The sequence below is a fragment of the Camellia sinensis genome, chromosome 13 (genome assembly GCF_055761805.1).
Source record: "Camellia sinensis isolate YWXY chromosome 13, ASM5576180v1, whole genome shotgun sequence".
NCBI classification, from domain to species: Eukaryota; Viridiplantae; Streptophyta; class Magnoliopsida; order Ericales; family Theaceae; genus Camellia; species Camellia sinensis.
The window spans coordinates 26,639,293-26,651,717 of NC_138973.1; the positions used below are offsets into that span (position 1 = coordinate 26,639,293).

The 12,425-nt window shown below is 30.9% G+C and overlaps 1 protein-coding gene across 1 annotated transcript; it reads right to left on the reverse strand.

Moving 5' to 3' along the window:
• Window positions 1–1,182: 1,182 nt before the first annotated feature.
• Window positions 1,183–2,760, reverse strand: LOC114319216 (putative GATA transcription factor 22). Its single transcript, XM_028266224.2, has 3 exons — window positions 2,406–2,760; window positions 1,857–2,027; window positions 1,183–1,732 (listed from the first exon to the last, which is right to left on the reverse strand). The coding sequence occupies exons 1-3, from the start codon at window positions 2,595–2,597 to the stop codon at window positions 1,397–1,399; spliced, it is 699 nt and encodes a 232-aa protein (XP_028122025.2). The 5' UTR covers window positions 2,598–2,760; the 3' UTR covers window positions 1,183–1,396.
• Between the last annotated feature and the right edge of the window lie 9,665 nt (window positions 2,761–12,425).

The following is a 12,425-nucleotide window of genomic DNA, read 5'->3' on the forward strand; positions in this document are numbered from 1 at the left end:
ACTTTGATTGATGAAAACTAGATTGTGTCCACGTAATGGGGCCGACATTGCTTCATGTAGCCTGCCTGCCTGCCTGCCTTGACACCACTTGGTTAGATTCAATGGAAAGTATATATTATTCCAACCAGAATATGTATATTAGAAAGCAAAGCTTGTTTTTTTTTGGGTGGGTAAAAAGCAAAGCTTGTTTGTGATTTTATTGGTGAAAAAACACATGAAATGTGAACCGCATTGGTGTTTGGTGGTGGTGTGCTTGTTTGGTGGTGAGGGGTTGTAGGTGGAGGAGGTGCGACGTGGTAGTGGTGGAGGAGGTGCATCACGGTGGTGGTTGTAACAAATTAAGATTTTTGAGATAAAATTACTTTTTCAAAATGAAATATTTTAGTTGTCAAAAATATCAGTATTCTATTTTTAGCGATGAACTTAACGTTTAATAATGAATTATTATCCTTTTGAGATAAAAAATTATCTAAAAAAGTAAATTTTTTGGCATCAATTTTTTTTTTTATTAGCGATATTTTTAAAAATTTATTCCTAAAAATCATTTTTGGACTTTTCAAAAAAACCTTATAACGACTAATCTCGTGATGACATGATTTGATTCTTAAATATTTGTTACAACAAAATTTTCACTTTTGAGTCAAACAAGAAAATTTAATATCTAAAATTCTTATATGTTATACTGTGATGATAGTGGTATGGGTGGCGGTGGAGGAGGTGCATGGTGGTGTGGTTGGCCTATGTTACATACAGTGGGGAAGGAGATGGAATGAAGGATAGAGGAATGCAATATCCACTTTATCCCTAAAAACTAGTCACGTCTGACACGAGGCTAATTTTTGTCAAAATTTATATTATCGATTAGATTCAAAATGAGATAAAATTAAAAATTAAAATTGAATAAATCAAAAGTTAGGAACTAAATTAATATAAGTGACACACAAAATTATTGGTGTAATTTGCCTTATATTTTATATTTCATGTATGTTTTGACATTATTCTTTTATGAATTCCAAAATAAGCATTACACAAATGTAAAATCATTTCTAGCTAGCTAGGAAGATCATCACTGTTTGAAGTGCTTGAAATGGAAAACCCTAGTCTGTGTTTTGAGTAATAAAACCGGATAAGATTAAACTGGAAAAAAAGAAGAAGAAAAAAAGATACTATATATTCAAGAGCTTTAAGAAAATATTTTGTTAATCTTATTGATTGATGAAGATTATTAGCTAGAAAATGAATCAACACATCTTTAGTGTGCAACAAACATCCTCCAAGATCTCATCAATTTCTTCAACTCTCCCTCTTTCTCTATCCTTCCTCTACTTCCCCAACAACAAAAACAAAAATACAAAAAAGCTTCAAAAACCAAAAACAAAACAAAACTCGATAAGTATTAGCCATGAAGAAGGCCACAAGATAGTGCCATTAGCAGGATCGCGGCTTCTTCTTCATCCTTAGGAAATGCTCTTCGAAAAGCTGAATTCTTACTCAAACTCATCGCAAAATCCTCAAAAGAAATCTTCTCTTTGCCTTGTGGACTTACATGGTGCTTGAATGCTTTTTTCTTATACTGTCCCGTGTAGCTCGTGCATCGCGATTTCTTTTCCTTGTTTTGCACTTTGATCCTTGTTGAATCGGCTGTAGCCCTAGCAAGGGCCATCCCATTTGCAGCTGCTAGCATGGCCCGTCTTGCTTTCCTCTGTCGAATTCCACATGCGTTGCATAGCGACTACTCAAAAAAAAATTGTACCATAAAAGTTAACCCTTTTTCTTCTCAAAATGAAAGCAAAAGAACAAAAACAAAAGGTTAGAAGTACTTTCTAGAGCAATATGGTCATATGGAGGAAACTTACTTTGGGACCTTGAGGACCACTCCTCCAAAGAGGGGTTTTGGTTGTGTTACAGTCGGAACATATTCTAATGACGTTGTTGTTACTATTATTGTCAATTGTTGGTTGAGCTGAAGAAGACGATGGTATTGCTTGATGATCGCTTGATCCACCGTACAAAATGTACTTGTCAGCCTGATGAGAGCAAGCAAGAGATTGAGAGATTGATCGGATTAGAGAATATAAAGTTAAAACATAATAGCGATCATGCAAAATTATGGATGTCCTACTAGTACACTACCAAAGATACAAGATCATGATACATATCAGTATTGAGATAAGTATAGAAATTGATGATATAATCATATATCAGTCAATACCCACATCGTATCACAACATAATTTGACGGGAACTTCATGTGGCATGCTATGTATTCTAAGATCAGGTAACAGATCAAGCTATCAGATGAGGATAAAAAAAAAAAGAAAAAAGGATTGAAAGGACAGAAGAAAAGCAAGAAGATTACTATTATTTAATCAAATTAAGCTATCTAGCTAGGTAGGAGTTTCTTGCCTCGCGTTGATTCTTTTGGGGCTCTCTAGGGTGATCTTGATCAGTTATGTTGAAGAAAATAGGGGATGAGATAGAAGATGAAGAAGCTTGATGTGGTGGAGTACTCAAGTATTGAAGTTGTTGATGATCTTCTTTTAGCTCTATCAAAGGAAAAGGTGAAGGTGACAAGTTCAGATGGGCAGGAGTACTCATGGAGAGAAAGTGTGTTATACTGTAGCTTTGTCCAGGAAAGAAGGACAGTGTGGGGATGAATAACAAGGGCTAAAAGGGGGAGTAATAAATAGAGGGTATAAAGGGTTTTATAAAGAAAAACTGAGATGTGAGAACCGGAGCAGCTTGGGCTTGAGGTGTACTTCTTTTATGGTGTTAGATTGAAAATCTCGAGTTTAAATAATTTCTCATGAGTAGTTCATATGGAATTTTGTCACAATTTTAATTAAACTCTTATTAATGAATAGTAAAATTGATCTTTCAATTAAGCAGTCCATTAATCTGGATACTGAGTTTTTTTTTTTTAAAAAAAAAAAAAAAAAAAAGAGTAAGGCAAAGGGAGGGAGAGGCACCAAAAGGCTTCACGTGACTTCATTTCACCCAAGCATATTTACATACCAAAGCTATAAAAGACAAACTTAAAGGAGGTGTAGAATGCTACTATTCAGACCTTACTTAGTATATGACAGAATTCTATCTGCAAATATTACACCTCTCATACATACCCTCCTCAGATATATTCAATATAAATATATAAACAAAATAAAGTCTCTTTAAATCTTTTTACAGCTTCCTCTCTCAGGTTGTGTGACTAAAAGTGCATTACAACGGAGACCCATGCTAAATATATCCACTAACGATGTGTTTGGTTGGAGAATTTGGGAAGGAATTTAAAAAGAGAAAAGGAAAATATATGTGAAATTATGTGAAATATAGGTATGTTTTATTTACATTTCACCTACCTTTTCTATTTTTCTTTCCAAATCTCTCCTCAAATCTCCCAACTAAACAGTATAAGAGTTGGGGTTGATGGCCAAGAATTTTTTGTTATCCAGTGCTAATAATATGCTCTTTTGTTATAAGATCATGTGAAAATTTCGCTACACAATAATCTTTTGACATGATCAAATAATAAAAATGCATTGAGCCAGAGTGAGAGCAAAAATTTAGAAATATAAAATTCTACATCGAGTTGATATACCATACCCTACACATCACATGCTTTCCCATTAGCCTCTCCAATCATTGATCAAGAATCATGAATATATATTTGGCATTGCCATTTTTTGAGGACCATGGGATTGGTCTAAAATATGTGGACTACCCAACCCTTCCAAAAATACCTTGAATACCTACCAATAAAAGTTGTCTTCTTCCTAGGTTGATAAGTAGTTGGAGGATGACTTGTGGTGGTGATGTTGAAAATGTGCATAGACTGAGTGAGGATCATAAAAATCAACGGTGTAGATTAATTGAGTATTGTAGTTATATGTATACCTATATAGCATCGTATGTGCGCGATACGATTTGAATGGTTTGAGAGAAAAATTACAAATCGAATGACGGGTTAACGGATTAGCGGATTGACAAATTATGGTTTAGACAGTTTTTGGCAGATTAGTGGATTAAAGAATATTCTAACTAATAATCATACATTTGCATAATATATAACACTAATTTGTATAATATTTTTTAGATATATAACACAAAGTAATTTTACATAATATGTTCTATATATATAACCACTAATTTGTAATAAATTTCATATATTAAATCTTTTTTACACTCATTTTTATATTGATATTTCATTGGAAGTTAAAAAATATATATGTATTAACTATAGCGCAGCGGAGCAGTTCGGTTGACGGATTATAAATTTTAAAGTTTAAACCGCGATTAGAGCGGTGCGAATTAATACAGATCGATACTGTTTTAACGGATTGGACTGTATTTTGCATAACCCTACCTAAGATGGTGTTTGGATTGGAGTATAATATGATGAGGAATTTTTGGGTACTGTGCAGAGAGATTAGGAGACAAGTTGTGTAGAGCGTGTAGGACTGTAGCGAGAGAGAGAGAGTTGTATGGGAGCATTGTCTCTATCTCCTCTCCTTAGTGTTGCCAAAATGCATCAAATGCTGGTGCAGGGTAGGGACAATGACATCTCTGTTAGTCCCCCACACCTTTCTTTTTTGTGTTCTGACCCTTTATTTTTATTTTATTTTTTTTACTACCCTTTCGTTAACCAAACAGACGTCTCACACAGTTGATGCTGGTTTGTTTCACTGAAATAAATGTTCTTCCAGAGCTTATTTATATCCTAGCTGGGTTAATTTTTTTGATTATGATATATGTGGATGAATTTCCAAAACAAGCTAATAGAATATCTTAAAACACCATTTTTTGGAATTATTTTTATTTTATTTTATTTTATTTCGGGGTAAGGGTTGTGGAGTGTGATAAGGCTAGAATAAGTTTTGGATTGGGTTGGCCTTCTGGTTATTGTAAGTCACGATTTGATAATTATATTAGTTTATTTTGTATAATCTTATGTAAAGATCATTAATAAAAAAAATTAAGTTGATTAAATAATAATATGCTTTCATTTTATTACATTTATCTTCAAAACATTGGATGATTTATTTTAAAAATATATATTTAAAATTAAGGGAGAAATTTTTATGATATTAGTAAATTTCACATGAAAGCGAAATGATTACTTAACCTGCAAGGTGAAAAAACTCTTGTATTTGTACACTCTTGTACTGTTCTTTGCTGGTATTTATCTTCCAGCTAAGGCAGTTTTTATTTTTACTTTTGAAGAGTAAACTTTCCAAACATACCAATAATTTGTCAGAGATAGAGTGTGTGTGTGTGTGTGTGAAATCAATCCTTTGTATGTATATAAGCTGTAATAGAAGGAAATATCTACAACCTTTGCACATCAAATTTGACGACTGCATTAGGTAAAAATATTTGATGGTCCCTCCAGTCTGAAATGGTAAGTATCACTATTTTATAAAATATCACCTTTAATTTCAACACAGGGTTTGGGATTGATTTTTTAATTTCAACAAAATTTCAACTCATTCTATCCCTTAACTCAGTAATTAATTACAAATTCCAACTCAGTCAACTTTTCTTTTTAGGTGAAAATTTCAACTTTAGAAGAAGAAATTAGTGTTCGAAATTCAATTAATAATAATAATATTATCCACAGACCAAAACTCTCATTGGATAGCTAGATTCACATATCTTATGCGATTTTTTTTTCCCCCCTCTATGCATTTTCTATGTGCCTAACATAGTTATTGTCAATTGATAAAAAATAATTTACTATAATATTATGAAAATTTAACAGAATATTTACCAATGTAAAAAATTTGACAACACATAGTTATAAGATATATTAAATGAAACAATCATGATAAATATAATGTTATCAAAATTTAAGAGAATTGATTCAAGATCTCGATAATTGAAATGATAATTAATACTGCCAATCATATATTACCGGATCAATAAAAAACAATATTGTGAGATGTTAAAACAACTTGGTTATAAGCCTTGGGATGAGCTTATAAAACATTTGATCATGCATACATTACTATTTATTAAGGTATAGTAACAAACAATATTGTGACCCACATGTTTGATGAGAAACCTATAAGCTATGAATGAATCACAAAACTCCTTGATTGTGCACCACCCAATAGATTTATAACATGTCATGTCATCACATATTGATAATATGGGTTGACAACACTATTTTTTTAATATAAATTTTTTTATGGGAGGTGATATATATAGTGAAATACAAGATAGTGAGGCATGCTACGTATACAATTTTTGAGTCACTGATATACTCTTTTGCATGAGGTTGGAACAAGGTTTGTGTCATGATGGGGACATCATGATAACATGTAACCCAGATTTATCCCAAGCCCAAGTGGACTTTTCATGAGTTGCTTTGATTAATATGGGAGGGCCATAGTCTTGCCCCAAAATGACACTACTGTCCTTGATGGGTAAAAGTAGTTTTTTAATCTAAAAGGAGGTTCATTTTTTTATTAACACTCACTCTAATTTGTTTAGGATTGGCCTTTTCAGTGTCTTTTGTTTTTAATAAAATTTTAAAAAATTATAACTTTAAAAGTTTTAGATTTTTAAAATCTACTCAACTAGACGATTCAAAAAGTAAAAATTGAAACAATTCCAATAAATAAATTTTAAAAAAAAGTATAAAATAGTTGAATTTTTTGATTTTTGAATTTTGTCTTTTAGTGATTTTTTTTTTATACTTTTTATACAAAATTCAAAAAAATTCAAAAAAAAATATGACTTTTGTAGTTGGATGCCAACTGAGTATGAATTTTATTTTATTTTATTATTATATATATATATTTTTCCAGTAAGTATCAATTCTTATGAGTAAACTAAACTTTAGTGGCCGACAAATGAAAACTCTACTAATCCAAATTAGGCTGGGACCTTTTACTAATGTAAATGCCCTCTGTGGGTTTAAAATCAACGGCCCAATAATTCCAAAAGAAAAATGTTGAGGTTTTAAAATTTTTATCAAATCTTTTATGTGAGAGGTGGATCTCATACTTATGTTGGACTCATTTAATGTGAGACATTTATGTGGGACTCACTCTATGTGAGATATTTAGTAAAAATTTTGATATTCTTAATATTATTCGTTTCAAATTTATACATGGGCAAATTACTTGGAAGCCCTATTTAAAAAACGATAAGTCTATTTAGTCTCACAATCTTTTGAATGCTCTCAAAAGTCCATTATGTATTTTTCTTCTTCATTCTGTTCTGTATTCGTTTTTCTCTACCTCTTTCTCTTCTTAATTTTTGGTAACCGGTGACCATGCCTTGTTTCTTCTTTTTTTCTTTCTAATATATAGTCATTGGTGACTGACGACTATCATTGCTTGGGGTTCACCGGCAACCACCGACCATCAACTTCTTACTTCACCCTTACCTACGGTGAAAGAGATGAGTTTCCGACAAATAAGATTAATAGATCTACTCAGATCTGAGTATATTTACATCAGATCTGAGTAAATCTACATGAGATTTGACTAGATTTAAACAAAAAATAGTTGGAATAGTACAATATTCTCTCTATATCTGTTTCTTTCCTTCGATTTCTCAATTTTTCTACCTCTTCTTTGCTACACACTTCTATTTTCCTATTTTAATTGAGAAAATTTTCAAACTCTGAACAAATTGTTTTTAAGTATTAGTTACATGCAGTGGAAACTATAAAATTTTATAGTTTCAGTTTTTTTAGTACTGAAATGAATCATGCTTTTAAAACTGTAAAATTTTACAGTTTCATAGATTTCTTTAAAATTGTAAAATTTTGCAGTTTCATAACATGTTTTTCAGTTTGATTAATAAGGATAAATGTTTAATAGAATCATATTTTGAAACTATAATATTTTACAGTTTCAAAACTTATTTTTCAATTTGATCAATATTGGAGATTATTTGTTTAAACCCTACAAAAATTGAAAAATAATATATACTTTTTACCATCATTGTTGTTGTTGTTGTTTTTTTTTTTTTTTTTCCTTTTCAATTTATCAATATTTAGCACATTTTGTTATATTTTTTCACTATAATTTTTTCATTTTTTTTGGGTAATATTCTGGACGTTCCGATGAGTCTCTCATGATGTTCTTGACATTCAACGAATATTCTGGATATTCCGATAACTTCCAGTAATGTTCAAAACGCTACGACGATACTCCGACAAACTTCCGGCGATACTTCGATGACTTCCCGATGATGTTAAATATTTCGGCAAGTCTCCAATGATCATTTGATAGAAGTCTGGCGGTGGTGGGATGTAGCTGCGTTTTTAAAGTTATTAAAAAAAAATTGATAAAAATTAAAAGTAGGATAAATTACAAATACACCCTATGAGATTTGATTAAAATACGAATTGCCCCTTGTGGTTATAGAAATTACATTTCACCTCCTGAGATTTCTAATTTCATAAAAAATTATCCATTTTATTAATAAATCATCAAGTCAATTAACAGTTTTTAATAATGTTAGAAATATGTTTCAATCAATAATTTAGGTAATTTTATTATTATATAGGAGAATAATTATGAATTTTATTTTTTTAGTTAATTCTGTTAAATAAATTTTTTTAATAAGAGAGTATTTATAATTTTTCAAAATACAGAGGATAATCTATACTTTAAGCAAATTTCAGGAGGTATATTTGTAATTTACCCTTAAAAATATATAGTAGTAATTGGTACAAATATTTTATTTTGAGATTAGGTGAATTTCAAATTTTATGTATGAGACTTATTGATAAGTGTCTCTTTATATATCACGACACGGCCCAACAATGCCACAGTTGGTTTTGGTGTTTCTATGGGCTTTCCAAGTATGAGAATATTCTACAATCCACTAATTATGGGCTACACAATGATGCGCCCATAATCTTCTTGGCCATATCCTCTGCAACCTAAGATAATGATTAGGATAAAAATTAAATTAAATGATCATTCAATTAGAATATTTTGATTTTTTTTATATATGTTTGGTTCATTAAAAAACGGATTAAAAATAAAGAAATTTAAAACGAAAATAAATAAATAAATTGCAAAGAAAAAAAAGTACTATAGTGATCAATTTAAGCTGTGAGTGGGCTTCACATGGGACAACAGTGGACTGCAGTGGTTAAGACTCTAATTAGAGAGAGTGCCTCAAATGGAAGTAGAGTGTCACCTATAACTAAGACCAAGCAGCTAATGAGCCCTCAAGTGTAATTTAATTATTTTTTTCTTTCTCAATTTTTAGGTGACTAAAAATTACACCCAGTTAAGTCCCTATTTGATGCACGTCTGGGAGGAGTAGATTGAATACATACTTCTAAAATTTATCATTATTTACATAAAATGGCAATCTTGAAGTTCGAAACTGCAATCTCAAAGAAATTATCTTCAATTGGTAGAAGAGAAATAAGAAGTGAAGCAACATTGCACAATGGTGAGACTCTAATCTGGGCATCGTCCTGATGAAGAAACACCTCATCCATCACATGCCAATCTCTCTCTTTTTTTCCTTTTTTGATTCAACAATGGATATACAGATAGGCTACTTTAACCTATCTGCCAGGGAGTATTGTCCCTTAGCACTTACAACATATCTGTAGGGAACTCCACTGCACCTATGTCGAGACCGAAACTTAGGCTCCCGTGTGGTCAAGGCACTAAAGAGTATGTTTAACCCCAATATAAGGAGTTATGGAGACTCGAACCAAGTCTTGATCGAAGAATTCAAAGGTCTTATCGACTGAATCAACCCCTGTTGGTATGACAATTTCTTAGTCTTTAGGTAGTCTATATAATGAGATAAAAAGTGCAAATATTCTCAAAAAAAAAAAAAAAAAGGAAAATTTCAGCATTGGTCTGATGATTTTCAAGGCAACTAAAACTACATGTCGTGTGAAATGGAGACCATTTCAAATTGGACCAGTAGAGGTTTGGCATCATTGGGGCCAAATGAGGCACATAATAGTAGGTGATTATATTGGCTGTAACACACTTGAGGACTCCTTGTTTAGGAAACCCTAAACCTGTATATGATGATGAGCATTGAGTATGGTCCTCAAAAATAAAGGCAAAAAATAGATATGGGCAATGGGACCCATTACTATCCAATAAAAGCAATATATTAATATTGCAATGACAAATGGCCATCCTTTTACCATTTTGGGGTACAAGGAGGGACAATTACTTTTGTGGTTTTGGCTGTCATGTTCTTTTCATGATTCCTGACTCTGGCATTAATTCAGCACCACCACTTAGCTATAGCTACAACATTGACTTTAGGCCCCGTTTGTTTGGGGTTATGGGAAGGGGATTGAGTTTGATAGTGAGGAGGGGATTGAGAATGGAGTGTTTGTTTTGAGAGATAGGGAGGGGACTAGTAATCCCTTGGTATTAGTAAGGAGGAGGAAGGGGGATTGGTAAGGAGGATGTGGAGATGGTATTAGAAAAATAGTGAGAGGATTAGAAATTTTTTTATTTTTTATATATTGGGAATTTTTTTTAAATATAATGTTTATTTGTTTATATTTTTTTATTTGTTTTATTATTTTATATAAAAATAATTTAACAATTCGTCACTATCAATCCCCTCACTATCAATCCCCTTACTAACAATCGCCTCACTATTAATCTCCTTACTATTAATCCCATCTATTTTATCTCTCAAAACAAACGGGGCCTTAGATGCTTCTAGTATCATAGAGCAATAGCTAGCTACCTTGGTTTATTAAGGTAGCGTTTGGTAGAATTTTGTAAATGTGATTTGAGAGTATGAGTTGTATTTTGAGTTTGTGTGTTGTGGAATTATGATTTGAGTGTAGAAAATTTGTTTGGTAAAGAGTTTTGAAAATAGTTTTGAAAAGAGTTCTAATTTGAGTAGGGAATTGTTGATGTGACATTTGATATGTGATACAAAAATTTACAACTCATAACTAAACATACAACTCAAAATTATTTTAAAGTACATAAAAAAATTTTAAAATTTCAGAAAATATTTTTTTCGATTATATAAATCAATTGCAAAAAAAAAAAAAAATCACTATTCCGGTCAATCGATCGGACGTCCCGTTAGGCAAAATTTTCAAAAAAAAGAAAAGAAAAACGCGTCTGTCAAAACAGAAAACCGCAGGTGTTCTGTGCAGAGTTTTGGAATCATCGTTTGAGAACACTAACCAAACACTATACTTGAATTAAGGTGTGGAATCATGATTTGAATTCACAACCAAACAGAGTCTAAGTGTTTCTTGTGTTTTTTGATGAGTAATTCTTCACTAGTTATAGGATTTGATACTTTTAAATCAATAGCAACAGTAATTACAAAATTGAATTGATCGAACTTACTTTTTTCCTTTCTTTTGTTTCTGTTTGTGTGATCTCTTTGGTAGCAAGTATTACACACACAGGTTGTAATGTGTCACGACTCTAGTCTCTATCTAGAAACCTCTTCAACAAGGGTTATTTTGGACCTAATCCTGCAAAATAAACTTTGAATAGGTACAATTATTCACCAGTCATGTGAATAAAGTAAGTTTGAGTGCATCATCAGGAATGAGTACTTAGAACGAATTTATGATTCATCTCAAAAACCTTTGATAATAGAATTATTTAGGTGACTTAAGAACGCATCTCAAATGCATTATTTTTTTCTTGTGCAAAAGAATGCATGGAAAAATTGAGACAACAAAAATTGATTTGCTCAAGAGCTAAACCCCAAGGTGTTGTTTTATGAAATGTAGAGAATATCACACTAATAAGGAAAAAAAAAAAAATACATTTGTATTGTTTCACTATTTTCTCTATGGTTAAGTAATTGCTAATTTTCGTACAATTCCTATTCAATTTTTGAAAGAAAAAAAATTTCAAAAATAAACACATAATAAAACCTACATGCCCTTGAAATTGGAATAAATTATATTACTTTGCTTGTTTTTGGTTTTCCAAAAACACTTTTCAAAAAATTCTACCTTTTTGTTTTTCGTATTTTTTCATTTTTAATTTTTTTTAATATTTTAAATAAAATTTTTAATTTTTAGACACACCTAACATAAATACACATAAAAAATATAATTTTTGTGAAAAAATCTTTTAAAAATTCACCAAATACCAAAAATATAAAATAAAAAAAAAACGAGAATTTAATATATTTTTCATATTTTTATGTATTTATTAATTTTTTAAAATATTTTTTCACAAATTTTTTACTTTTCAGATAGATCTAAGTAAAGTACATCTAAAAAAGTAAAAAAAAAATGCTTAAAATTTTAAAAATATTCACTTAAAAAAATACAAAAAATAAAAAACTCAATTTTTAAAAAATTTAATTCAAAAAACTCAAACCAAGCACACGCAATAGTATTGCTCAAATAGAAGTGCAAGAAGAACCATAAGTTCTTGAAATGGCTAAATAAATTTGTGCCTTTTATGTGAGATCCATTGG

Bases quoted from the DNA above. Each gene is read 5' to 3' on its own strand.
- LOC114319216 (XM_028266224.2), bottom strand. From the start codon at position 2,597: ATGAGTACTCCTGCCCATCTGAACTTGTCACCTTCACCTTTTCCTTTG. The intron at 2,028-2,405 runs GCAAGAAACTCC...TGCTCTCATCAG, and splicing joins CCCAAAAGAATCAACGCGAG to GCTGACAAGTACATTTTGTA. The intron at 1,733-1,856 runs GTAAGTTTCCTC...TTTTTTGAGTAG, and splicing joins GTGGTCCTCAAGGTCCCAAA to TCGCTATGCAACGCATGTGG.